At 40.6% G+C, this 27,905-nt stretch overlaps 2 protein-coding genes across 4 annotated transcripts; both read left to right on the top strand.

Moving 5' to 3' along the window:
• The first annotated feature begins 1,346 nt into the window (after nt 1-1,346).
• On the top strand, nt 1,347-15,085 carry znf384b (zinc finger protein 384 b). Of its 3 annotated transcripts, none has more exons than XM_050047402.1 (12): nt 1,347-1,559; nt 2,288-2,405; nt 4,737-4,804; nt 4,952-5,174; nt 5,767-5,880; nt 9,798-9,940; nt 10,020-10,111; nt 10,827-11,051; nt 12,950-13,117; nt 13,256-13,334; nt 13,472-13,630; nt 13,775-15,085. In XM_050047402.1, exons 3-12 carry the CDS (start codon nt 4,739-4,741, stop codon nt 14,165-14,167), a joined length of 1,662 nt encoding a protein of 553 aa, XP_049903359.1. In that variant the 5' UTR covers nt 1,347-1,559; nt 2,288-2,405; nt 4,737-4,738; the 3' UTR covers nt 14,168-15,085. The 3 variants fall into 3 exon arrangements, with proteins under 3 accessions (XP_049903359.1, XP_049903361.1, XP_049903360.1); XM_050047403.1 differs by lacking the exon at nt 1,347-1,559 and adding an exon at nt 1,581-1,907; XM_050047404.1 differs by lacking the exon at nt 10,827-11,051 and having other exon boundaries at nt 1,348-1,559.
• A 752-nt stretch (nt 15,086-15,837) lies between these two features.
• On the top strand, nt 15,838-27,856 carry gnl1 (guanine nucleotide binding protein-like 1). Its single transcript, XM_050047392.1, has 12 exons — nt 15,838-16,046; nt 17,191-17,338; nt 18,545-18,681; nt 18,803-18,954; nt 22,311-22,382; nt 22,858-23,050; nt 23,249-23,347; nt 24,224-24,406; nt 24,623-24,801; nt 25,065-25,251; nt 27,002-27,142; nt 27,253-27,856. The coding sequence occupies exons 1-12, from the start codon at nt 15,974-15,976 to the stop codon at nt 27,516-27,518; spliced, it is 1,830 nt and encodes a 609-aa protein (XP_049903349.1). The 5' UTR covers nt 15,838-15,973; the 3' UTR covers nt 27,519-27,856.
• Nucleotides 27,857-27,905: the final 49 nt, after the last annotated feature.

Genomic DNA, 27,905 nt, shown 5'->3' with positions numbered 1-27,905 from the left:
GAGTCTGTCCAAGCCCAAGTTATGTGACTCCACACTTCTGACATATGGTACTATTTCACTTTGCAGAATTGGAGGGACCATATTTCATGGTGTCAGCTCTAAACCAGAGCTGAACTGAGTGTGCAGCAAACCAGTATTCAAATTACTCCAATATAGGGCAAGAAAAACCAGCCAATTCAAATTTGTGAAACTGGGACAAAATCCTTTAAAAATGGCTTAAACAATGATTCAGTTATTAAAATAGTTGTCAATCCATTATCTGTCAGTGAACTAATCAATTAATCAACTGTACTTGACCTCTCGACCTGCGTAGCCTCCTTGGGTAATCATTACATTCATAATATCAGAAGGACAGAGATTTATAAAATGAAGCACTTTTATGGCACAAATTTCAGAGCAAACATCATGTTTCCAGTTATTTATTAGCATATGAACAATTAGCTGATAGAGAAGCAGTCAATGGCAATCGAAATCTTAGATCTCAGGCTCCCTCCAACAGTGCTCATTAAATATGTATAAAAAGAAAATAAAGTACATTTGAAAAATGGGAACAACTGTAGCCTACAGCTTTCTGATTCTCAAAATAGCTAAACTGTACACACTTGTTATGTTACAGTATTTGTTTTATAGTGGGCTATCTTTTCCATAATTTATTGTACATTTTATACTGGTAAATGCATGTGTGTAATGTTAAGTAATAATTATGTACAACATACACAGATGTAACAGGAAAAATTATGATTATATTTTCTATCTATCTAGCCACACACTTAGACATGTATATAGTATATGCCACATACATATATACAGATGTAAACAGGTTTAAAAAGCAAGTAAAATCATATTATAACTTATAGCAATAACAATATCATAACCTCTAAGGAAGCAAATACGGGTCAGAACCACTAAATTGTGGGGAAATATGAGGAGTAAATCGTAATTTGAAAGAATCCTATGTGGCGGAACGATTAATAAAAGTTTCTCATGACTTTGCCAGGCGCATGTATTAGTTCCGACAGCACCTGAACGCAGCATACTGGCTGCCCCCCTTACAACTTGACGTNGTGGCGGAACGATTAATAAAAGTTTCTCATGACTTTGCCAGGCGCATGTATTAGTTCCGACAGCACCTGAACGCAGCATACTGGCTGCCCCCCCTTACAACTTGACGTAATTTAAAAACAATAAAAAAAACAACAAACGAATTTCGTTAAACTGCGAGTAGATTCACTTTTTTTACTGACGTTGTAAAAAACAAACCAGCTAACAGAGGTCATGTTACATTTTTAGACATTTTTAAGTGACTTTCACCGGAAGTGACATCACAGACTCACTCCTTTTGTCTGACGACCTTATCCGGAGGAAGTGAAGCTTAGACGAAGCAGCTGCTTCACCGGAGGGAGAAAAAAAACTAAAAAAAAAAAAAAAAAAAAAAAAAAAAAAGCGAAGAGGCAAAAAAACTTCACTGGTTTGCAGGAATTTGGACATATTTGGAAACTGTGTCCAAATTGTCCCGAGCTACAGGAGTTCCGGGGAGGGAGACGGAGTCGTCGCTACCGGTAAACGCCACTGTTCTCCATGCAGTCGGTTGTATTTTTTAGTAGATTTACATGACTCTGCTGCCGCCTCTCCACCCGTCCATAGCCGGAAGTCTGTGAGGATGGTCTATTGGTTTTTTTCTTTCGCTTCAGTTTTTTTTATATCCTTTGGTTTTTTTCGCTTTGCTTGTTATTTTTCTCCCAGGCAGGAGGGCACCACTGACACACACTGCTGTCTGCTAGCTAACTGTATGTTAATCAGCACGTCGGGCCTGATTAACTACAACATGCAAGGAGTCGAAATGGAGCCCTTCTAGGGAGCTACGGCTTATTATAAACAATGCATATGATTTGTGGCGTTTCATGAAAGTGAGCTTCAGTGTTTCTGTTGTTCATTAAGCGTAATGTGGGTCTGTCGAGACAACTTCTAGCTGAGAAGTTGAATCTGCTGTAAATAGCCTCTCACGAAACTGAGGTCAATTAGTGCATGTCAGTGCTCATGAGCATTTGATTCACACCTTACAGTTTCAGTGCAGTGAAGAGAGTTGAACAGTGTGATTTATCTGTAATGCTTACCTATGAATTTAAAATCATTATCTGAGACAAACATGTTATTTTTTGTTTTTCAAACCAAACGAATGATCTTTGGCTCTCTTCCACCATGCCTCTTTTAAACAGTTAGCTATTAAACCTTTAAAATTCCTCTTCAGTCAGTTGACCTTTTTGTAAAATCTCTTTTTTGCCATTAGGATCCTGTAAGACACAAAGGCTGCATGACCAACCAGGCAAAGTGAGCGACTGCCCCACGAGCCCCACACCCCCAGGGGCCCTCAAAACCCAGCATCACTGTGTGGCATTTAGTTTGTGGTGAGATAATTTTACTTGTCATAATATAAAAACAATGAAAGTGAGCCAGCATGCAAGATATTATTTATTTTTATTTATTTATTTAACCCATATTTAACCAGGTAAGTCCCGTTGAGATCAACTATCTCTCTTATAAGGGAGGCCAAGCCAAGACAGCAGCACACAAAAAGTTACAGCCGAACAACAGTAGCTCAGTCCATAGGGACTTGGGCTGGGAATTGTAGGGTCGCCAGCTCAGGTCCCCGCACAGACCAAGCATAGAGCGTGGCCTGGTAGATGGAGAGGTGCCAGTTCTCCTCTTGGGCACTGCCAATGTGCCCTTCAGCAAGGCACTGAACCCCTAACTGCTCAGGGCGCCTGTCCAAGGCAGCCCCCTCACTCTGACATCTCTTCAGTTAATCCTTGTATAGGTCCTGTTTGTGCATGTGTGTGTATTTCAGGCCTGTGTACATGACAACAGAGTGAAAAAAAAATAATTTCCCGTGGGGATCAACAAAGTATATGGTCTTTATCTTCCTCCTGTTATGGTGTAACTAAGGCTCCCTCAAGGAGAAGTCTCAATTTGAAATCTTGTGGACTTTTTCATGTTGTCAAAATCAGCTAAATATTCAGTCATGACATTAAAAATCTTTTTGATAACACTAAGCTACTTTTTATGTACTCCAGAACAACAAACACTTCCTGGCAATCCTTTCTCCAACTCTCACTAACGTTTCCGTGGTTGTTTTTCCTGCATCGATTCACCCCTCGCGAGGTCTAAGAATGAGACTTCTCCTTGTAAGGAAAACATTTAATTTCTCTGTAGGATCCTTTCCATAATGTTTTCATTTTCACCTATAATATCAGTCTGGGCTGATCATTGGCAAAAATGAGCACTTTTACTGGACGTAAATTGATGGTGCACAATCGCCTGTAGGGATTACATTGCAGCCTGTTTCGCCATTTCAGATGCAGAGCTCTCTTTCTCTCTCAATACTGGACTGGTTTCAAAAACAGTTGTCCTCATTAGTCACCGAGACACAAAAACATTGGAAAATAGGGATCAGATTGAAAAAAAATGAAGTTTCCCTTTAAGGTTGGCTCAGCTTTACTACCTCATCTTGAGAGAGAAAGAGGGCTGAGTGTGGAAATTAAAGGAGATTGTACACATTCAAGTCTTTTTACAGGAGTACAACTACAGGACTCCTTTAAGCCCTACAATTTATCATCTGATATTTTGCTTACAAGATGCATATTCCAAAATTAGGTTGTGGTTAACAAAATTATCACACTGAAAACCTGGGATTTAATGGAGGATTAATGTGGGTCAGGAGCTCTGGGTAACAAGATAATCAGGTCAAGGCTGGGCCTTTTAAAGATAAACGTTATTCCAGTATTTTTGTTGCTGTTTTTTAACTTTATTGATACTGTGGAGGAAAATGTAGCATGTCTAGGTGGGTGTGGAGAATCACCTGTCTCTTTGTTGTCTTCATAGCTGGCAGCATTGGGTTAAGCACTCAACATTTATACTCAAGTAAAAGTATAGTCATTCCCATAAAAAATGACTCAAGTAAAAGTGAAAATGACCATTTGAGAAACCTTCTTAAGTCAAAGTGAAAAATACCTGGTTAAGAAATTAATACAGCCGTGTGGATATTTAGCACAACAGCAAATGTGAATGTGATTTTGCTTTTATACAACAGTTCTACAAGCGCCTTTCAGAAGTTGACAATAGATTATGATTTGTTTGTTTTTTTAATAATTTATTTGGCTCCACCAACACAATAGTTCCACACCTACACTGGGCCTGGACTCACAACAGCACTCTCATTTTAGCGTCAGATTGGATTTACAAAGGCACCCTTTGATTAACCTACTAATTTTAATGAAGGTACATATGGAAAATTAAGTCAAGTAAAAAGTAAATTAATGGTTAAAAAATATACTTGAGTGAAGAGTAGAAGTACAGTTTTAAAAAGGAGCATGAGAAGTACTCGTTTTTTTTTTTTAAACTAATGTGCATTTCTTGTAAGGCGTTACTACCCACACCTGATAATTGTAAATGTAAGCCTGTAGTACATGTGGTTGCAAATGTTAATGCTATAAGAAAATTGATCCTTAGTGTAAGTTCTTGTGTTTTAATCAATCAGGTTGGGAGTGATAACAGGTTACACTTCTTTATGAAATTGGTGGCTGAAGGTTTTTTTGCACTTTCTTTTACGTATGTACGTATTTACGTAATTTGACTTAACTTGGATTACACCTTTAATTGCAAAGGTCGGTGCACTGTCGGTTTTGTCTTTATAGTGTCATATTTATTACTGAATCGTTTCTGCTTTTGTGTCATTGCAGCAATGATGGAGGACTCTCATTTTAATTCATCGTATTTCTGGTCCCCCATCCCCACAGTACCCGGACAGGTGAGTCTGGACCAGAAATCAAGAACATGTAGTTTCTGCCATACTGACAGGAAGAAGCTTCTTTGAGGAATGATCTGTGATGACAAGAAAATGATCGAGGGAGTCCAGTCTGATTAATCAAATGAACAATCTCCTGTCGTCTTACAGATTGAAAATGCCATGTTCCTGAACAAGGTGAAAGAGCAACAGGAAAAGAATGCTTCCTTCTCCTCTTCCCCTGCATCCCACTACCAAACAGCTCTTCTCACAATCCCCACTCCCGGGACGAAGACAGATGGAGGTGGGCAGGCTGGTAGTGCGGCACACCTCCACCCTTCTCACAGCTCCCAGAACATGCTCTCTGTCCCCTCCACGGGCATCATGACAGCAGGTGAGTCTGTCTCTGCATGGACAAGCCTCTGGATCTTTCTCACTTCCTGTTTATACATTTAACACGATATCTAATGATCAAAGTGCAATTTAAAATCAGAGGAACCCTAGAGGGTGAGGATGAATTAAGTTACGTTCTGAACCATAAAATAACAGCGATGCATTAAATAATTTAGCTCATGAGAACAAATTGAAATTACAGTTACCTCCAAGCAGCACTATAGGCTAAGAGTACACATTGCCAGTAGAACAACGCTGTGTAAAGGGATCTCTGTGTGTCTCCATTTAAGCTACAACCTCAGGGCTTTCTTTCAAATAATGGCACAGTTAGCACTGTGCTGTCACACTCTTTTGTAGCACTTCTTAACACTGCCAGGCGTAGCATATGATACACCACATTGGTTGGAAATTCATTGTTTTTAAAAAAAAAACTGAATACCAGGGGATACTAGAGAAATTGCTTTACTTCAAGGACAGACTGCAGTCATGAAAACAACACAATGATAAGTGTTGTATTCTTGGATTTTGTACTGCCTACAGTCAACTTGTGTAATGTGTGATTTTTTTTCTGTCTCTTGTCACTTTCTGTGCAGCGGGTCTGGTCATCACAACTCCTCAGGGAACACTAGTCTCTCCCACCTCCTCTCAGTCATTTGTCTCTGGGCACCCAGCCACGACCATGATTGTTTCAGCACTCCATTCTGCAGGTAAAACACATATAATGACACAATACCATATAATATATCTTGTTTATGGATCTAAAATGTAATGCCCAGTGCTAGGGTCATTACTCAGAAATAGTAATGTATTACACATTGCTCATTACTTTTTTCAGAAAAGTGATACAATACATTCCCTAATGTTTCACAGTAGAATTTGTGACATGACTTGTGACATTATTTTTGCGTTATGCTGCAACATCGCCTAAGATACATTGATAAGTTGCTAATTGCTAGTGAACTATATGAATAGATCTTACATATGCCCTCAATGCACAAAACAAGGCTCAGGAGATTTAGGACAGAACTGCAGTAGATTTAAACTGCTTCAAAATAAAACTGTGGGAGAGGGAATCAGGCCTGGAGATATGAGGATGATTGGAATGATGTTTGTTTGGGAGGGTCAAACTAGTACCACCAATCCAAGATCCTGGCGGAAGTTCTGCTGGAAAAACATAATACGATATTTTGTGGCTCAAAAATTGAAATTTCTACATCAGGGGTTTCAGGGGCGGGATGCATGCTGGAGGCTGTGTGGTCAATCAATGGCGGACCACTTTCATATTTTTTGGGGATGCCCACTCATTTATCCGTATTGGCAAGAGATTGCCAAAGAGATAAGGATCATCTCTGGAATAGAAGCTGGCTGTTCTTTTGTCATATTGTACTTGGGCAAAACTCCAGACAATCTCATGACCCAGGACAAATACCTTTACAAAGTACTTTTGGCCCAAGCAAGAAAGCCATCACATGGAGGTGGCTACAGGCAAGCTCTCCTTCGTAGGACGACTGGATTGCAATTATTAATGAAATTCACTGGATGGAGAAACATACCTTTTCTTTAAGAATGCGATTTCATCAATATATAAAATATTAGAAAATTGACCATATACACTAAGGGATGTAACTGGTTAGTTGGAAAACTCCCTCTCTGTACCTTTGTGTGGCTCTTACCAACCCCTATTCCTCACCCCTGTTTTTTCTTCTTCTTCTTCTTTTCCCTTCAACCTGAAAAGAGGTTGGCCTTCCTAACATTGCGTAGTAGAAATATGATTCATCTCAAAAAAATAAATCAATAAGCCGATATAAAATAATATGAGACTAGCCTTCCTAACAATGTTAGATGATGACAGACCTAAAAGTAAAAAGCAAATTTAAATGGCACGTGAACAGTATTTAACACGCCAAGCACATTCAAACAAACCCACTCTCTCACTTAACCTCGATTTTTAAATACATTAGTCCAAATTATTTGACGTGTTTATCACTAAATTCAGTGGTTATACCTCATGAGGAGTCTTTAAATCATTTGTCAAACAACCTGATCCTCCTTGGAGCCTCTCCACAGGTGCACTGGACCATGTTTCTGTTGTCGGCACATTCGATGATATTCGCCCATTATGTAGATAATTTAAGAATTTATGCAAGTTAAGACATGATTGTTTGATTGGTTACTGTGATGTGATTACTCAATGTGTAACAGCACTGGTTACATTACTGCAATACAGACAAATGTAATGTGATTACACTTTTTAACACGTTACACCAAATTCCTTAATACAGTTTTCTGTGACTAAGACTCTTATTACATTTTATAATTTGAATATAAACTGAATTAATTCAATCATCATCAAGTGTTTTTTGTGTGCATCTGCATCCACGACTGTGTATTACAATGTAAATCACCTCATAGTGACAATACTTCATTATAGCAACACAAAAGACCTTATTCTGACTGAAACTAGCATTTTTGCAAATGTCATTGGTCACTGGTTTTTGTGGACGTACATTTATTTGCTTATGTGGGACTAATCTTTTAAGGTGACAAGAGTCAGCGGAACCAAAAACAAATTGTACTTTTAAGTAAATAGACAAACAAAAATCAATTCTGCAACATTTAGTGTTGTTTTAGGGTAAAACGATCAGACCTGTTGGATTCTGTGAGTGTCCTCACCGTGCTATGCTATGAGAGAGAAAATAGAATTTGATATAGTATAGTTCGATATAGTTTGCTCTTAATATCTCAGTGTTATGAACCCAATTGATTCTCTTGGAAGCACAGATTGCTCTCAGGAGTTACAAAGTAATAAAACCAGAAAATGAGCAGCTAATGATTTAATCTTTATCCAGGCTGTGCCAGTAACTTAATGGTCCTACACCTTTAATTGAATCTGTTAGAAAAAATTATATATATATATATATATATATATATATATGTATATAATATTTTCTAACAGACAAATATACCAGTATTGTATGAGCAAGATGTGACGGACTCTCCTACACATGGGAGATAATTATATATAATTATCTCCCATGTGCAGGAGAGTCCGTCACATCTTGCTCATACAATACTGGTATATTTGTGCTTTCTATAAATGTATTTAAAACTTTTTGTAGGGAGAAATAGAAAATAAGCCTAATTTTTCACTACAGTGTCCTCACTCAGAAAATGTAAATTACAGCTTTTAAAGTTACAATGTGTAATTTACGTGGTTGTTTATTAGCAAATATCAACTATTGCTTTCATAAATATATATTTACTAAAGTGTAATCAGAATCAGAATCAGAAACTATACTAATGCAGTTCACATACAAATGAAAGCTTTCTCAGAGGCTTAGAATGATTACTGTATATATACACAGGCAGGGCGCGGTATGCTGGAGGCTGCCTTCTTGCGTCGCCATATTTGAATACAGTGGCCGAAAGAGATATACGCGCTTCGCCTTTCGCATTTACCTAGAACTTGCCGTCAATGGAGACAGAGAAGGTGAAGCTCAATCCGGGACGCTTCTGCATGAACCTGCTTTGTACTTTTATGATTCTGTCGCACTTTAAATGGAGGACCACACATATGTTTTGCCCCGTAAGAGGGAAACCACGCCACCAAATAAAAGAAAAAGATGAGATAAGCGAGGATGGGACAAAACGCGAGTGAATATCGGCGTTGCTTATTCCAGGTGGAAAAAACTCCTGTGGAAGAACACTCTGGAGACGCATGTATTATAATCGTACCAACCTATATTTGCCGCACTGTGCCGTGACTATCACATAAAACGTGTTATTTTAGCATTACTGTGTTAATGTTTGCTCATGTTACCAAAACAATTAGAGATAAAACACTCCTAACATATATCTCACAGATAACCTATATCTCACTGGTAAGCTATAACATATTGTAGCGTCTGCCAGGACGTGTGGAAAGGATGACGCAGTTATTCGGCAAACCACCGTTTATTACTGAACAGTACAGGTTACTGTTGGCCGTAACTACGCCAAAACAACCAACAAACAAGAACTTAGCTGTAACTCCAACTGTGCACTCCTGCTCTCTCCTCCAGCTCGCTCATGCACGCACACTCACACAGCTCTCATCCCCATCACACTCGCACCCCGCCCCCTACCTATACTCATTCAATCCCAAACATGCCATTAACTCACAGAACATTGACATTATAACAGAACATTTACTGCAGGATCGCTACAATATCGTAACATGGTTTAGATTCCTAAATAAATATTCACCTCATCGCTAGATAGGCCTACTCCTGAAAAACTTGAAAAAGTCGTGGATGATGCCATCTCTGTCTGCGCAAGCCTTTCTGTCCTACAAGGCCACCGTCACTTACCCGACGGGAGGGGTGAGCGAGTGAGCGCGAGTGAGCCCTGCAATCTAGAATTTGACCGCTGATGTCACTGTTACTCACCATTTTTACACACTGAGGCTTTAAGAATAAGCACAACTGAAAAAAAACATGAGGCTTCCTGCAGCATACTGTGTGACATCAATACACCCACAGACCAACATGTAGAGGGTAGTTCATACACAGAGCGCTTGCAAACACCTGCTGCTGCTCGGTTTATATTCTCTGTCCTTACCCTGCTGCTGTTGATCATGTTGCAGACAAAAAAGAAGGGGATGGGTCGTCCCATGTGGTCGTGATGCCAGCACCCTCCAAACGAGGCAGAAAAAAGAAGGCAACAGTGTCCAGGGGCGGACCAGGAAATGAAACACTAATACTGGCGCATCTGACAGCCGGTGGCCAGGTAAGAAAATACAGATATAGGAAGGGAAATCTAAGATTTAAAAAAATGATCAAACAACTTTGAATATTATTTTTGACAGGTGACATCTTTACAGCATCATACCGATGACCCGTATGACCTGTCAAATGAAGAGGAGCACCACGGCCCAAAAGACAGCACTAAGACATACAGGTACGGTGTCACGGAAACAAACACTCGCTGCTGTGCCTCCCCATTTCTCCTCGCTGTAGCTGTGGAATGCAAGTGCACCTGTTCCTCTGTGTCCTGTCAAAAAAATCAAAATGGAGAGCTTTCATAGACAAAGTAGGCGCTGCTGCATAAGCATCTGACACACACATACACCTCCTCTAGACACACTTCACTGCATGTTGTGGCAGAACATGGCTGCTTTATAGTGGATGGTGGATTCTTTCTCTTAATGTATTTGAGGTGCAAATACATCAGTGCTTCATAGATGCTCTCTCTGCCTCTGCACTCACTGGACATGAATCTCTCCCTGTCCTCTGCTGTCCACTTTGTCTTTAAATAGCATGCTCTTTGAGTTGTTCTTCTGTCCTGCTCTTTCACTTTTTGTATTATCTACGTGCCTTTCCCTGTCAGGTTTTCACTGATATCTCCCCTGGCATCTTTCTCTGTGTTTACCCCTCACCCTTCTGTCTTCATTGATTGATCTTATATGATTCATTTCCTTTTTATTGAGAGTTTCGTTCTCGATCATATCTTATTTATTTCTGTGGGTCAATGCCTCATTCCCCTGTCTCCACCTTCATCTCTTTTTTTGCCTCTCCATCATCTTCTCTTGTGTCCCTTTCTGTATATGTGTCCCTCTCCTTCCTTCTTGTTCTTCCATCCCGCCCTCCCATTTCTGTGTCTCTCCGCCTTGTAGGTGCCGGATGTGTGCGGCGACCTTCCTCAGTAAGTCTGACATGCAGATCCACTCCAAGTCGCACACAGAGGCCAAACCTCACAAGTGTCCTCACTGCGCCAAGTCATTCGCCAACTCCAGCTACCTGGCCCAGCACATCCGCATCCACAGCGGGGCCAAGCCTTACACCTGCTCCTACTGCCAGAAATCTTTCAGGCAGCTCAGTCATTTACAGCAGCACACACGGTACTGCAGACCCCTCCTTTCCGTCACAGACCACGTACCATATTCCCCTGTCCTCTTAACTTGTCCTGAAGCCCAGACTCCAGTCTTCTTCTTCCTCTTGGGGAAGAGATTGGAGTGGTGTGCAGAAGCATATTACACTGCCATGTAGATTTTGGCTCGCATGCTACCAGTTCCATCCAGAAGTGACCTTTTCAGAAAATTTGAATTTAAATTTAAGTTTTGGCTTTATCCATAACAATATTTTCCATAATTTATACAGTAATCAGAATGCCCATTTGAAATGCATGGAGCTCTGTTATATTTACTGATAAAATGATAATGTTTTACTCTTTTTCCATTTGTGTTTGTGCACAATACTTGCTTCTCTCTGTACTTGTTTGTATTGCGTTTTCATTGTATTTTCCCTCTTGACATTTCTCTTGTCTGCATGTTCTGTCATTTCTCCTGCCACTGCTTCCTCAGCAGAAACACACACATTTAGAGATACATGCTTAAAAATGAAGGTTGAAAGGCAGACTTGCTTCAGTTGTGCTTCCCATTTAACCCATTGTGTCACTGTGTCGTATAGTTCCTCATTATTGCTTTTTCCTACATTCTACATCGAATGGCCATGTGTGATACAAATCCTTTGCTGCCATGCCCTGCTTTCCTGCTTGCTGCTTAGTTTGTATTCATCTTGTTGCTTTCATTTTTGTCTGTCATCAAATCAGCTTAGAGTCATTTCTGGAGGAATGTTGATGAAATTGGATGCATTTTCAAAACCTTTAAAGGTCCAGTGTGTAGGATATAGTGGCATCTAGTGGCGAGGTTGCAGAACTGAAATTTCTCCTGTGTGGGAGAACTACAGTGGCTGCCACAAAAACACAAAGCTGCAAATGGTCCTGTCTGTAGCCAGTGTTTGATTTGTCCATTCTGGGTTACTGTAGAAACAACATGGTGGAGTCCATGGGAGAGGACTTGCTCTGTATGTAGATATAAATGGGTCATCCTAAGGTCACAAAAACACAACACCTCTTATTTCTAGATTATTATAAACTAATGAAAATGAAGTAATGAATATTATAAAATATTTCTGCCAATAGATGCCTCTAACCCTACACACTGTACCTTTAAATAGCAAGTGTTACATTTGATATTTTGTTCTTCTGTTTATACATTGAAATCATCCAGGGCAGAATGATCCCTCTTTTGCTTTGACATTGTGTTAATACCTTACAATTTTTTACATTCACAGTAATGCATACAATTTAAAGAAACAAATTACACCTGTCACCGCAACAAGCAGTTAAAGTGGAAAATGATGCAGCTGGCTGGCTGGCTTTTGTCAGCGGTTTCCTAATATTTTAGTGCTGCAATCTAGGGCTGGGCAATATGCAGAAAATGAAATATTACAATATTTTTGACCACATACCTTGATATTTTAGGGTTGACTAATTGTGCTTTCAGAAAATATTCACACAGCCACATTTTTGATAAATAATCATTATTAACGTGGATATAACGACTGGAAAAGGCAATTAATAGCAGCTAGAGCAGCCTGGGAAGTTAAGAAAACTAATTTACTGTAATGCAGCCGTTAAACACCTATAATATTATTATATCCAGTATTATCTAAGACGATATCTTGTCTCATATCACAATATTGATATAATATCAATATATTGCCCAGCCCTACTCTTACAATCTGCCTTGCAATCATGTCTGAAATAGTATCCTGACAGGCTTTGATAAATTGAGACAGTCACTTTGCAGTACTGTGTCAAGCACAGTGTTGTGTGTGTGTGTGTGTGTGTGTGTGTGTGTGTGTGTGTGTGTGTGTGTGTGTGTGTGTGTTTTTTAATTCTACCTTTACAATCTTGTTTCCCTTTGTCTTTCACCCTCCCATCTTCCCTCATCAGGAACCACACAGAGTCAAAGCCTCACAAGTGTCCCCATTGTACCAAGTCATTTGCCAACTCTAGCTACCTGGCCCAACATGTCCGCATCCACACCGGAGTGAAACCCTACACCTGCTCCTATTGCCAAAAGTGCTTCAGACAGCTCAGTCATCTTCAGCAGCACAACAGGTAATTGAGTCATTGGTCTTGGGTTTCTCATGTGCCTCAGTGTCTTTCTGAGGTCAGGTTAGATCACCGTGAAAGTGATAGGAGTCTGTACACGTAAATGTATTTGTTTGTGTGTGTGTGGTTTTTTTTGTTGTTCAGGATTCACACAGGAGATCGGCCATACAAGTGTATCCACCCAGGCTGTGAGAAATCCTTCACGCAACTCTCAAATTTACAGGTGTGACAGAATTTAGTTTTTTCCTGATACACAGAGTATGAGAATGCATGTCATCTGTTGGTTATTACTTCTCTCATTCTCTGTACTGTGAAACGTTTTTAGCAGCTTTTTTCTTTCAATAATCATTTTTCCCCCAGTCCCATCGACGTCAACACAACAAGGACAAGCCCTACAAGTGCGCCAACTGCAATAAAGGATACATAGATCCAGCAAGCCTGGAGGTGCACATGGCCACACACACAGTCAAGCACGCAAGGATCTACTCGTGTGGTCTCTGCAACCGCACGTATACCTCAGTAAGACAAATGTCAATATGTGAAGAGCATTTCTACATGAAACACTATGAATCGCCACACTGGCATCAGCCACCTGGAAGCTACTTTACACAGTGTAGTCATGTGTCCACTGTTTCCCCTCTACCTATCCTCCCCTCATCTCAGGAGACGTATCTGGTGAAACACATGGAGAAACATAACCCAGACCAGCTGACTGCACCAGCAGCACAGGCGGCGCAACAGAACCAGAACCAAAGCCAGGGCCAGGGCCAGGGCCAGGCTGGAGCTCAGAGCCGTGTAGACGGCACAGATGGAGGATCGAGCAGACCTGGGGGAGCTGGGAGCGGAGGAACGGGTGGAGGCCAGCAGGGACAAAGCCAGAGCAGCTACCCCCAGACACAAACTGTCTCCTGTCCATTCGACCTGCACCAGTTTAAGACAGTGTCTGCCAGTGACATCCAGTACAAGCCTGTCAGCGTAGCTGACCTTACTTCCAACAAGGACCTCTGTCTCACTGTGTCAGCATCCACCATTCAAGTGGAACACCTCAACTCATAGAGGTGATGAAAGATAGGAGTTTGTGGGGTGGGGAAGTTCAAATTACTCAAAGGATAAAAGCAATACTAAGGTGATACAAGAACTTTGGAACACATGACTGTGCCTGAACGATGATTTGAGGCTATCAGGACAAACGACATGATGACACAGATTACTGAAGACTATAATTTTGATTTTTTTAGTTTGTCTCTTTTTCTTTTCTGCCTTGTTTGATTTGTTTTGTTTTCCTTTTGCTGAGCTTTCCTGTCTGAGTAGAAAGTGCATGTAAAGGCTGCAATAAAGTATGTCTGTCCATCACAGTGATGGTTTTATGATAGGAAGAGAGTCAAAGTGCTTCTCTTCACTGTTGTTTTATCACCTCCTGCTCTTCCATACAAATACAGCTTTGGCCATAGTAATTTATGGTCTCTCTGTCGATGGAATTGGTAGTTGACTGTAAAGGTAAATTTTTATACTTTCATACAGAGACTTTCAGTTTTTACATCAGTGTTATTTACCTCTACTATGTTGTAAAATACATGCCCACAATTAATTCTTCTTAACCTTAAAAGGGACTTAAAGCTCATTTCTTTTTCAGGAAAGAGAAAATATCAATTAAGTATATATAGATATATATATACCCTACCACTTTATAAAGAATGCTTGTGTGCTTAAAGGATATGGTAATCCATATAACCTATTTAGACCCATTCACAGGCGTTCACATGACCTTCGGGGAGGTGAATGAGCTGGTTCACGTTTCATGTAATCCTATTGTACTGCTTTGTGTGTGTGTCCTAAATGTAATGTTATCCAAACGTGTTCTTGCTATTATACTTCCACGATTACAATGTTTATAATACTTCTTTACAGACATGCTGACACATCTGAAATTTGTCATTTTTTTGGCTTATAATACAATAAACCCTCTGAAATGTTTCTCATTGACGTTTTTTTCTGTTTCAGTTTAAGTTATTTCTTTCCTTATGTGCCATAGTGGCTTGGAGAGGGGACATTAATTTAGGGCTTACCAACACAAAAATATTATAAGAAATAATTTTCTCATGAATCATTTGGGATGACAGAAAATAGTGAAAATGAATTGACCTTTTAGATTGAAGCCCAAAACCCAAATATTCAATCTGAAATATTTACATTTCAGAGTATGCAAAGGGATTTGTTGACATTTTGGCTTAGAAAAATTAATTATCAAAATAGTTGGTTTATTTTGTGTCAAATGAGGAGCTGGTTGTTTTAGCTCTGCGCCCATTACATGTAAATATATTTTTATTTTTGTCAATAAAAACTGTATAACAGAATATATTAGATATATAACTCCTGGAAAACGAGGCAAACTGCTTGTGTTATGCATAACTCTTAATGATGTTGCTGTGTATCCAGGTATTTTTACAGTTTTAGGCTTGTCTGTCTGCTCTGCTGGAATGTGCAAATTTGCGAGGTGTTTACAAAAGTGGACTGTACCATTAAAGAAGAGGGGGTTTAATGCCAGTTTAGCCAACATTTTCTTGGTACGTGCGCATAATGACACTCAGACCAAGGCTGTTTACTTGGCATAAAGCTGAATCTTTAATAAGATCATCTAAATAAAGCCAAAATAATCTTAACTCATTTTGTGCATTTTGTGAACACCGAAATGTGGTATCGTCCACCATTCTCTGCGGTCTGCAGTGGATATGGCGTCACTGAAAAGTGTAGGAGTCGAGAAACTTCATCCATGTAAATAACGTCAAGAGGAAAGCCTGTGTCAAGCTGTAGGTAGCAACACTCAGTAAATAGCTATTAATATTAACCACCTTATTTTTAACTATGCCCCGGAAAAAGCCATTTAGCAACAAACAGAAGAAGAAACAGCTACAAGTCAAACGGGAGAGAAAGAGAGGTAACTACATATGCCATTAGCGTTACCATGCTAGCGTTAGCAGTTAGCTAACGGTTCGTGCCCCACAGCTAAATGTGGTCAAGCAGCAAATTGTGTCTGTGTTGTGATGGGTTAAGTGAGATTTTCAAGCATACCATGAGACCACTTTAGCACTGTGAAATAGACCTCCGTGTTTTCCGTTCGCTAACGTTAGCTGTGATAGCAAACGTGATAAAACTGGAGTGTAAATAGTCTTAACATAGTAACGTTAGCGCAGGTTGTTTGTTACAGAAGCGTCAAAACGGCCAGTAGTTTGATTTGTATCCTTTAACATTACAAGATAGAGTGTCAAATTAGCAGAGGCCGTTGTGTAGTGTACTGTCATTTACATATCAATTTCTAATCAGCACTTAACAGTGATTACACGTTGGCTCAAATATTTCCATATGCTTGAAATATATTCAAGCACAGACATAATTTTATTACCCAAACCACCTGATTGTGTGCCTGTCAAAGCTGTTGAGTTGCTGAACGTTTTTGAAATGTGAAGGAATATTATATTACTCACGCACTCAGTACTTACTCAGTAACGTTACTTCTACTTCTTACTCAGTATTTCTTTAGGTCTTTCTGAGACTTGTAAGACAGTGATTCATTTTCAAATCAAGGCCAGTCTGCCAGCAGTGTCAATCAAGCAATGTCTTCTCACACATTACTCACCACCAACATTTAGAGATGCATTTGTTTATTAATCTGAATTCCCCTCTGGGGATCAATAAAGGCTTTTCTTTATATATATATATTTTTTTTTTATATATTTTTATACAGTTTGGATAAAGTAAGTATGAAACAGTGCTAGACTGTTTTGTGTGTCAAACAACCTGTTATTAACCAAGGTCAAATCATGCTGTGGTCCATAACTTAATCAGTGCAAGATCACTGTTATATATTTTATTGTGTTGAAAACATTTTGCAGTTAATTTCAATGAAAGATGTCAGCATTTATGCTCGTGAAGATGCCACATTTCCCCCTAGATTTGCACTCGGTTTAGGGCATCTAATTAGAGGCATATCAATATTTGTGACACTCAATAGTAGTGGAAAAAGTGGATTTTGTTATTGGATGTTTGACTGTCCCTGACTGATCTTTGTTCCTGACTTCCAGGTGACACAGGTTCAGGGCCAAGCAGCCGCAATGCCAGTGTGGAGCGAGGGGGAGAGCGACAGTCGGACACCTCAGACAGTGAGACCACTGATGTTAGGAAGATAAATCAACAGCCCTTCAGCAGAGAAGGTAGATATGATCCTAACAGGTGAGTTGCTGCATTACTAATAATCCCTTTGATTTACTTTAAGGGACATTAAACTCCAGAATCAAAAATACATTTTTCCTCTCACCTGTATTGCTGTTCATCAGTCTAGATTGTTTTATCGAGTGTTGGAGACAGAGATATTGGCTGTAGAGATGTCTGCATTTTCTTGAATAAAATGGAACAAGATTACACCTGGCTTGTAGTGCACAAAGCACCAAAAAATACATTTGATAAACTCAACTCAGCAATGTATCTTTCTAGAAAGCATGACTCTGTTAGTCAAGATAATCCACAGACCTTGTTTTGAGTAGAATCATGTAGGAACTATTTTCTGTCTATTGAACTACACCCACCAACCCTATCACTGCACAGAAGGAAGCCTGCATGTGCTCATGATAGCGCAAGATGTGAACATTAATGGCATCTTCCTTAGCTGAGATGTAACCTTAGCTAGATCAGTGGTGCTAGGTAAGTTAGCAGTAGATGCACGCTTCCTTCTGGGTGGTGATACGAGACATTACTGTTGAGTTTTTGAAATGTATTTCTTTGGTGCTTTGAGCATAACAAGCCAAGTGCCATCTAGTTCCATTATGTTGAAGAGAAGGCAGACATCTCTATAGCTGATAGCTTTAACACTCAGCAACTCAGTCCAAAACAATGTAGATTGATAAATAGCACTAAAGGTAAGAGAAAAAATATGTATTTTGATTTGGGGGTGAACTCTCCGTTTAATTAAAATAATGGTAATTGTCAAAGATGTAAGGTTCCACTGAGATGAATACACATTATGGATTAGCAGTCTGTTCTCTGACAGTCAGTGGCATCTAAGATGCATTGCCTGGAGCAGCAGTGGGATGCATGAATTGATAATAAAGTTGCTAATGTATGATAATTAATTGGAGCTATATGTCAGAGCACGCAGTTAAAATGAAAAAGAGGCCAGCACTATATTTTATAGACTTATTTTAATAGAGATGGCTTCCTGGGTTGCTCTTTTTTGGCTGTAGAAGACATTAAACTGTGTGTTGTCGATGTTCTCAACTAACTTTGACTGAGACATCTGTCTCATAGTGTGTTGGTTGTGATAGATTAGTTGAATCTAGATCATCTGGTAGATGCATGTTTAGAACGTGATTTAAATTTTTAGTAACCCAATCCTAGGCAAATACCTAAGTAGCCTTACTGATGCCTGTCTCCTCTCTTTAGGTTCCGACTGCACTTTGAGAAAGAGAGTAAAGAGGATGTGGAAAAGAGGAAGAAGCTGGCCAGGGAGAAGGTGCTTCAGCCAGTCTCAGACAAAGAATATGAGATCAGCATCAATGACATCTACCCCTCAGAGAAAGGTTTGGCAGTTTTTTAATGCTTTCCACATGACACTCTCAAAATAAGCCAAACAGATGAGCAGAGTAGGTTAATGGAGTGGGTCACTGCTTGACACGCTAAAACTTAATTATTCACTGCCAGGTCTTGGTTTCCCACGACGGCCATCCTGGAGTTATGAGATGACACGAGAGAACCTACTGAGGAAAGAGGAGAAGTCGTACAGAGAGTACCTGGACGACCTGCACTCCAGAAACCCAGCCGGCACTCTCAGCCACTTTGAGCACAATCTGGAGGTAAAGAGGACCTATTATGCTCATTATCAAGTCCATCCTTGTATTTAATGTTTCTACTGGAACATGTTTACATGATTCAATGGTCAAAAAACACTTCATTTCTTCATACTGTCTTTGCTGGAACACCTGTATTTGCCCCTGTCAGAAACGCTTCATTTAGCAGGTTTCCCTTGAAGCCCCCTTCCCAAAAAGCCCAGTCTGCTCTGACTGGTCAGTGTTTCCGAGTCTTTGTTATCGAAGCGTCTTTGCACCGGCACTGCAGCCGGGTAATGATTGTAATGGAGTGTAGCGCCACTTTCTACCATGAAAAATCACCAATAAAAGCTTCTAAATAAAACCATGGACATGGTTGGACATGTTTCAACAGGAATATAATTCGAAATCGGGAATAAAACTACAAATTGGGCAAGCAAGTGCACGTGTTTCCCTGACGTTAGCATATAGCTTCATGTAGCAGTAAAGGCTACATAATGTTAACACTTGCAGTAGTGATGCTGGAGCAGGTAACTATATGAAGAAATCCACTGCTCAAATGCTGAAATCACACATCAGATCTTGATGAATGAATTATTCCAATTGAAAATCTTTACTGATGTACATTATATAATTTGTTGGGAACAAAATAATGTAGCAACGGTCAATGAAAACCAAAATCATCAACCCATTGAGGGCTTGATTCAAAATCACACTGAAAATCAGGGTAAAAAATTGAAATCACAAGCTGATCCAGCTTGCATTAATGTTATCACAGCAATTCAGGATGTGACTCAGTAGTGTGTTTGGCCCCAGCATGCCTATTTGCACACTGGACAAAGCCCAATAGTCCTGATGCTAGCTCCTGATGAGTCAGCAGATGGTGTCCTGGGGGATCTCCTCTCAGACCTGGATCAGAGCATCAGTGAGCTCCTGAACAGTCTGTGGCAGTACTTGGCGGCGTCAGATGCTCCTGAACAGTCTGTGGCAGTACTTGGCGGCGTCAGATGCACTGATGCATAATGTCCCATAGGTGCTCAATGCGATTTAGGTCAGGGGAATGAGAGGGCCAGTCAATGGCATCAATGCCTTCGTCATCCAGGAACTGCTTACACACTGATGCCGGGCATTGTCCTGCACTAGGAGGAACCCAGGGCCCACTGCACCAGTGTAAGGTCTGACAATCACTCTTAGGATCTCATCCCGTTACCTAACAGCAGTCAGGGAATTGTTGGCTATGACATGAAGGTTTGTGTGACCCTCCAAGGATATGCCTCCCCAGACTATCACTGACCCACCGCCAAACCAGTCATGCTGGACGATGTTACAGGCAGCAAAACATTTACCATGGCGACTCCAGACTCTTTCATGCCTGTCACATGTGCTCAGTGTGAACCTGCTCTCATCTGTGAAGAGAACAGGGCGCCAGTGGCAGACCAATTCTGGTGTTCTGTGGGGAATGCCATTTGAGCTGCATGATGCTGGGCTGTGAACACAGGTCCGACTAGAGAACTTGTGGCCCTCATGCCACCCTCATTGAATCCGTTTCTGACAGTTACGTTAGAAACAAGCACACCAGTAGCCTACTGGAGGTAATTTTGTAGGGCTCTGGCAGTGCTTCTCCTGTTCCTCCTCACACAAAGGAGCAGATACCGGTCCTGCTGCTAGGTTGATGCCCTCCTACGGCCCTGTGCAGCTCTCCTCATAAAACGGGCAGTCTCCTGGTATCTCCTCTGTGCTCTTGAGACTGTGAGACACAGCAAACCTTCTTGCAACACTCACGTATGGATATGCTATCCCGGAGGAGCTGGACTACCCATGCAACCTGATTAGGCTGCAGGTACCGCCTCATGCTACCAGTAGTGACAAAGACACTAGCAGAACACAAAAGTAGAGAAGTATCAGTCAGGAAGGATAAGGAGAGAGCAACTGTCTGTGACCACCACATGCAAAACTATTCCCTGTTTGGGTGTTGTCTTGCTTTTGCCTCTCCATTGCACCTGTTGTGACTTTCATTTGCACCAAAGCAGGTGAAACTGGTTCACAATCACTCAAGCTTGCTAAATGGACAGATTGATATCCCTGAAGTTTAACTGACTTGTTGTTATACCGTGACGAAGTGTTCCCTAAATGTTTTTGAACAGTGTATTTATTTTCATTTTGTTTTGAAAAGTAGACAGTTATGTGCCTAGACGTGGGGCATGGTGAATAATGGAGCTTAACTTTTTGTTTTACAAGTTTCAGCATATTGTTAGAAAGCTATAACTCAGAGAAAGATGAAACCTTCCCAAGATCATTGTCGGATTGGTGGAATTTCGCACATTGCCAGAAACATGACAGTTACTACTGTATATTTAATGCTCCAGTTCACATAATTTCCTAGTTTTTGTCCTTGCAGGAAGACAAAATTCATGCCATTCTCTGTATTAAATGCCCCAGCAATAAAGGTCAGACCTCACCAATTATCTGTTGAACCAGGATTAGTTCGTATAGTAACATCCTCTTGTGTACACACTCACTTTTGGCTCTTTTTGCCCTCAAGATTAATTGTTTTCTTCAGCTGAGAGCAGTGGGTTTAGCATGCAGCCAGAGAACCATTTTTATTACTGCATATGAGATCCAGGTTTTAAAAGCTCAGACTGCCAGTACCTTTTCTGCTCAAAATGAGTATTAATGAATCCTGTTAAACCCTTTGACAACAATAAGATCATGGAGTAATCCTGATTGTTTTTGAGATGCCTGTAAACTGATGATTACCCAGCAGACTGTGTAATAAAGACGTAACTGTTGAGGCTTTTATCCAGCGTCTAACTCCAGGACATACAATGAGCTGAATATTTAATTGTGGTAGAGTTGGATCATGTGGGGGTCTTTAAGAATTTTATGACCTGCCCGTGTGTTGTCTGTTATTTTCCATCAGGGACAAAGTACCATCGTACCTCACACGCTGCGATGTTGCTCAGTTTTGCTCATTTTCAGGCTGTGAAAATGGTAACACAATTTTTCAAAATCAGAAACCCTGCCGATCATTTAATTTCAGAGCGTGGGCTGAGCTCAGGAGGCACATCACAGCAGAAGCAGCTGCTGGTGTAATAAGTGACTCTCAGTAATTGAGAGATGATGGCTTTTTAGGTGAAGCTGAGGATTGAAATGATGGAAAAATAACACATATACGAAGAAGCTGATTTTAGTTTTATAGTATTAGAATAGGGCATTACAATAATAAATATCATCTTAGAGTACTTTTGATAAATCATTGTCTTTTATGGTTGTTTCCTAATATGCTGTTTAGCTGAATGAGATAATAAATTGTGAGTTCACAGACATTACTTTGTTTTGATGATAATATTAAAAATCGCCCACTCATTTTTTTCTTTCTTCAGACATGGAGGCAGCTGTGGAGAGTGTTGGAGATGTCAGATGTCATCCTGCTCATTGTGGACATCAGGCACCCGGTAGGTGATCTGGTGACCACTAGATGGAGACACAGTCAACCTCCATCTGAGTATCCGGTGTTTATTATTTATCTTTACACGTTAGTATTAACCTGACTCATTTTCGATTTTGTAAAAAAAAATAAACTGAGGATAAACTGAGGCAAAATGGTTGCAACTAAAGTGTTTCTGTGTTCTACGTGTGTCAGTGTCAAATCAGTACTTCTGAGTTGAATCTAAGTTAAAATTAAACCCACTTCTTTGGTCCTAATTATAAAACATGAGCTTCTGACATACTTATTCTAACTTTCAAGCCAGATATATTTAATGAGAAGTGAATTCACTTTCTCTATTTAGAGTTTCCAGTATTAATGTTTAGTTAAAAACAGCACATCTCGTCTTGTTCCTATTAATAAGGATATGATCTTGTGGTTTATTTGTTGAGAAGGCCATAATCACTATTTTAATAAGGTCTATCCTCATTTAAACCCCCCAGGTGCTGCAGTTCCCTCCATCCCTGTACCACTACATCACAGGAGATCTAGGGAAGCAGGTGGTCCTGGTGTTGAACAAAGCCGACCTGTGTCCTCCCCCGCTGGTGATTGCCTGGAAACACTACATGACCTCCCAGTTCCCCCACCTGCAAATAGTCTGCTTCACCTCCCACCCTGGACAGCCCTACAGCACAGGTGAGGAGATGGAGAATAGTGGGAGTGGTGGGATAGAATGAGGAGTGAGCAACACACATGAAAGATAACATCACACAGGCACTGAAATTGAAATAAACCTGCCATGCAGTAAATTTGCAGTGCAGTATTACCAGAATAACCCGGCTGGCTCTTGTTGCGATGGGAATAACCATCTGTCTGTCTGCTGCTGACTTGTAGTGCTCCAGAAGAAGAGGATGAGGAAGAAGGCTGACTGGAGTCACGCTGGAGGTCCTTTAGATATCCTGAAGGCCTGTCAGGAGATCACAGCAGGGAGAGGTAGGTGTCTGTCCACTCTTAATCTTGCATACTCATAAAAAAGTCATAATCACACAGACATCTGCTTGTTATTCATTCTGTGAACTTGACTCTTTGCAAATTCACATTTGTGTTGCCTTTAGGCCCCAATCAGACAGAGAAAGTTTTAACTGTTTGTAGTTGTTTTCAATGAGAGTGAAGTTTTGTGCACGCTGTTTTCGCGTTGCTGAGTGCCTCACGTTTACTACTCTAGCACTTTGAATTGCCTTGTTGCCAGATTGTGTTATATACATAAACTTGCCTTGCCTTGCCTTCCGCTCTGTGTGCCACGTGGTTATGCAGGAACGCCCTGAGCATTTCAAAGTGAAAAAACTTTGACTCAGAGTGGAAAAACACCTGACATCTTTGTCAAATCAGATGAATTAAAAGGCAGGTCTTTTGTGGTTGGATGGCAACAAGTGGTAACGTACATGGTAACTTTAGCTTCAATACATATCTAAACAATTTATAGCCTCAGCTACTTTCTAATGTTTAACCAACCTCATGATGATTACCAGCAAAATGCTAAACCATCCCTGACTCATCCTAAAATCAGTCTTGAACTAACCATCATCCAGGCAAAGCTGTCTACTTGTGGTCTTGTGGACCTACATGGCTCTCTGTTTCCCTGCATCCAGTCCCGAAGTACCCTCTGCCTGTCCATTTTTATGCAGATTTAAAGGTACAGATCTGGGATCTTACTTCACAGCATCATTTGGTGGTTGCAGTTGCAGTACAGTTAAAAAAAAAAAGGTATAACAATCAGCAGAAAGCACTCTGTCTGATCGGGCCAGGCTCCAACCGAAAAGGTAGTGCAGTTTGATTGGGGATCTAAGTTTTAACCTTTTGTTTTCAAAGTTGACCTATCCAGCTGGGAGAAGAAAATTCAGAGAGATGCTGTTGCCGAGCCTCCGGATGGAGAGCGGTCAGATGAAGGAGCGGAGTCTGTGCTGATGGAGCATCAAAGTGACAGCGCTATGGAAATGAGCAGCCCATCCCAGGAGCTGTACAAAGATGGGGTTCTCACACTGGGCTGCATAGGTATGCATTTGAGTTTTCACGGAGAAATGGGGATATTTTCTCAAGATCGAATCTTTTTTTTCTTTTACTTTTCTAAGATAATTGCATCAAAACACTAAATCCCTTTCTTTCTAACACCCTGGACGACGTGAGGTTAGCATAAGCAGACCAAATCGAGAATGTAATTTGTAGATATTAAAGACTGATTTTTAAAACCTCTCTCTTTTTTTCCTGCAGGCTTTCCGAATGTTGGTAAGTCATCTGTTATAAACAGCCTGGTGGGGAGGAAGGTGGTGAGCGTGTCCCGAACCCCAGGCCACACCAAATACTTCCAGACCTACTACCTCACCCCAACAGTCAAACTGTGTGACTGCCCTGGACTGGTTTTCCCCTCCCGTGTCAATAAACAGCTGCAGGTACAGCCTCAGTTTTGTTACTTGAGTTGTGTTTACGTGCCTGTTTAGGCTCAATAGAAACTGAATTGTGAAGAGCACACATACCTCTGGTAAGATGGATTATTGATTTTATTCCTTACCTCTTGTTATTTTTCAATTGCTCAGTTTTTGGATATTATGTTAATGCAATTAAAAAAAAATTGGACCTCTCTTTGATTTTTCTTATTGATCTTTTTCTTGCTCCTGCTTGTATTATATTTTGCATTTTGTTTTATTTTCTCTAGATTCTGGCAGGCATCTACCCGGTGTCTCAGCTGCAGGAGCCCTACAGCTCAGTTGGTTATCTGTGCGAAAGGACCCCTTTCCACTCTGTGCTGAAGCTCAAACATCCCTCTTTGTTGGAGAACAAACCCCATGAAGTAAACCAGGGGTCGGAAGAGCTCAGCTGGACTGCCTGGGATGTGTGCGAGGGTAAGTCGATTCTCTGTGACACCTCACCATGTAATTTAATGGAGCTTTTAAGAGTTGCTGAAGTAACACAGTTACTCCCCTACATCACCACTAGGTCAGTGCAGCAAAATATTGAAAGGCAAATGTCCAACTTCCCCTAAATAGGCACCCAAGTCATGGCATATTTTTGATAAAATATTAAATGGTAAAGTCTTTACCATTAACAAGTGAAAAGGAGAGGAGGGTGTCTGGGTCTGTGAGGACAGAGTCACAGGCAATGAAATCAAAACAACGCCTTCAAAGTTGTCAAAAAAAAATCCTGGCCTCTGTGCTTGGCAACTGTAATGCACCTGAGAAGAGTGAAGACTGAAAAGGGCCATCTCTGAGAGGTCACTTTGTTTGACCGCCCACATACCTTAAGGTAAGAATCTCTTACAGTAGCATTAAGATAATGGCTTCTATAACGATGTGCCAAGCTTGGGACTGTTAATTAGCCTAATAAGGTGAAGTTGTTTTGATTTAGCAAACGTTAAACATCACAATTAAGATGTAATATAAGATGTTAACGGTATTTCCATGGTGTCTAATGTTAGCTAGTGCACTTGTTATTCCAAAGTCCACTTGTATAACGTTACTGACATTAGCATTTTGCAGATGTTTCTAACATAAATTGTGCCCCTCAGCCAAAGTGTCCCCCTGATAGTCCAATTTTCTTTATGCTGAGATGAGAGTAGAAAGGCTATAACCATGATGTAATGAAACAACTTGCTTTTGCATTTATTTTGGAATGTGAGACAACAGTGTAGACATTTAGCTAAAATGGACCTACCTTACTCATAATGTAGTTGCATTGAATTCTTGTCACAGTAGCCTGATTGTGTTGCTTGAGAAGGAGGGGGGAAATGCCGAGCACGCTGAACACAACAGATGCTGAATTGAAATTACCTTGTGACAGCTGATCGTTTAGTTTTAATGGTTATCAGTTTACAAACAACATTTCTAAGCCCTGTTTTTTATTTCACCAAATAGCAGTTGCTGTTTTAGAAAATGTCATAATGACAATGTTGTGTGAGTAAATGCTAGATGGTTGGCACTGTATGACTTAACTTTTACTATGCTGTGTGAATTGAATGTTCATCATCTGGTTCCATTTCAGAATGAGACAGTTAGGGAAGAGCGAGCGGCTGCTAGTACAGCAGATTGAGGCAGGTGTGAAATGCAAGTGGAGCTGGAGCTGGCTGAAGCTTGAGGCAGCTATGGACATTAATTGAGTACGTCTGCCAAATGCTCAGGAGAGCAAGAGGGCAGCAGCTGAGGAGGAAGAAAAGCCAGGCTCGAGCATGCTGCAAAACAAAGAAAGTGTCCACCTGAGACAATAGTATAGGCCAAGAAAAAGAAATAAGGATTGTCTCTCTGTCTCTGTTTCTCTTTCTCTCGACCAAAACATAGCATGAGCTGTGTTTTCCATTTGCTTTGTCAGTTGTTGTGCATATTGTGGTTTTGTTTTACTGAGGAATGTTATTGTGGATTTAATGCACACATACAATTTTGGACCTGGCTTTTGGAAGTGCCCTCAACTGACCCTCACATTACTTTTTTAGCAGTAAGATAATTTTGTTACATTTATTTCACCCCTGATGAGTTTGCATCCCTGCTGTTACAAAAACAAGAATATCAACTTTTCCCTTAATTATAGCTAATACCATGATGTGTTATACTGTCACTAACACTTGTCATTTCTCTCTCTTCAATCTGTCGTTTTGTTCTTTAGCATGGGCAGAGAGGAGAGGCTATAAGACAGCAAAAGCTGCTCGCAACGATGTTTACCGTGCAGCTAACAGTCTCCTGCGGTTGGCAATTGATGGCAGACTGTGCCTCTGCCTAAGACCACCTGGCTATAGCTGCCTGAGAGGTAAAAGAGGCTCTTCCATGACTCATCATTTCAGCTTTAAATGTATTTGAAAGGTCAAAATGGCATGTGGGTGGAATTAATTTACTTTTTGGATTATTTATGGTCTTCAGAGCACTGGGAAAATCACCCAGACCTGCCAGAGATTATGGCTCTGCAAGGGAGGACGACAGAGGAGGAAGGAACGGGAGAGAGGGATGATGATGATGACGGAGAGTCCAGCACTGAGCCAGAGGAAGAGAGAGACCGAGACGCAGATGATGATGAGGATGGAGATGATGAAGATGAGGGGTTTGGACATCCAAGGCGGACAGAAGATAAGCCATCTGGCTTCACTGTCAACATGTACAATGTCCTTCGGGAAAATGAGTGCGAGTGATAACGAGACAAGCTGGAAAACCTAAGTTGTTCCCTGACTTCTCCCCTGTTTACTTCAGTGCACTTTTCATTCCTTTCTCTCCCCTAATTTTGCATTCCGTCTCATTTGTTTTTCTCACATCTCCACTCCTCATGCCATTACCTTCTCTGTACATGAACATGATCTATTATAATTAATTCACCCTGTTTCCTTCTCCCTATAATATACAGAGCATATTCATGTATTCCATGCTGTGCCTCTGCTCTGCTTGTTCATCCATGAAGCTTGTTCTTTAGTGTTGCTTTTAGGAATGGGTTTCGTTTGGTTTGATTTAATCTTTTTTTTTTTTTTTTTTTTTTGCATGTAGTTTTCAGACACAAATGAACAAAGTAACTTTCCTCAGCCTGG

Source organism: Epinephelus moara, chromosome 6 (genome assembly GCF_006386435.1).
Source record: "Epinephelus moara isolate mb chromosome 6, YSFRI_EMoa_1.0, whole genome shotgun sequence".
Classification (NCBI taxonomy): domain Eukaryota; kingdom Metazoa; phylum Chordata; class Actinopteri; order Perciformes; family Serranidae; genus Epinephelus; species Epinephelus moara.
The sequence above is the reverse complement of the archived record's forward strand: the minus strand, read 5'-3'. Positions and strand labels throughout refer to the sequence as shown.

Bases quoted from the DNA above. Each gene is read 5' to 3' on its own strand.
- gnl1 (XM_050047392.1), top strand. From the start codon at position 15,974: ATGCCCCGGAAAAAGCCATTTAGCAACAAACAGAAGAAGAAACAGCTA. The intron at 22,383-22,857 runs GTAGGTGATCTG...TAAACCCCCCAG, and splicing joins TTGTGGACATCAGGCACCCG to GTGCTGCAGTTCCCTCCATC. The intron at 24,802-25,064 runs GTACAGCCTCAG...TATTTTCTCTAG, and splicing joins GTGTCAATAAACAGCTGCAG to ATTCTGGCAGGCATCTACCC.
- znf384b (XM_050047402.1), top strand. From the start codon at position 4,739: ATGATGGAGGACTCTCATTTTAATTCATCGTATTTCTGGTCCCCCATC. The intron at 4,805-4,951 runs GTGAGTCTGGAC...GTCGTCTTACAG, and splicing joins TCCCCACAGTACCCGGACAG to ATTGAAAATGCCATGTTCCT. The intron at 13,631-13,774 runs GTAAGACAAATG...CCCTCATCTCAG, and splicing joins GCAACCGCACGTATACCTCA to GAGACGTATCTGGTGAAACA.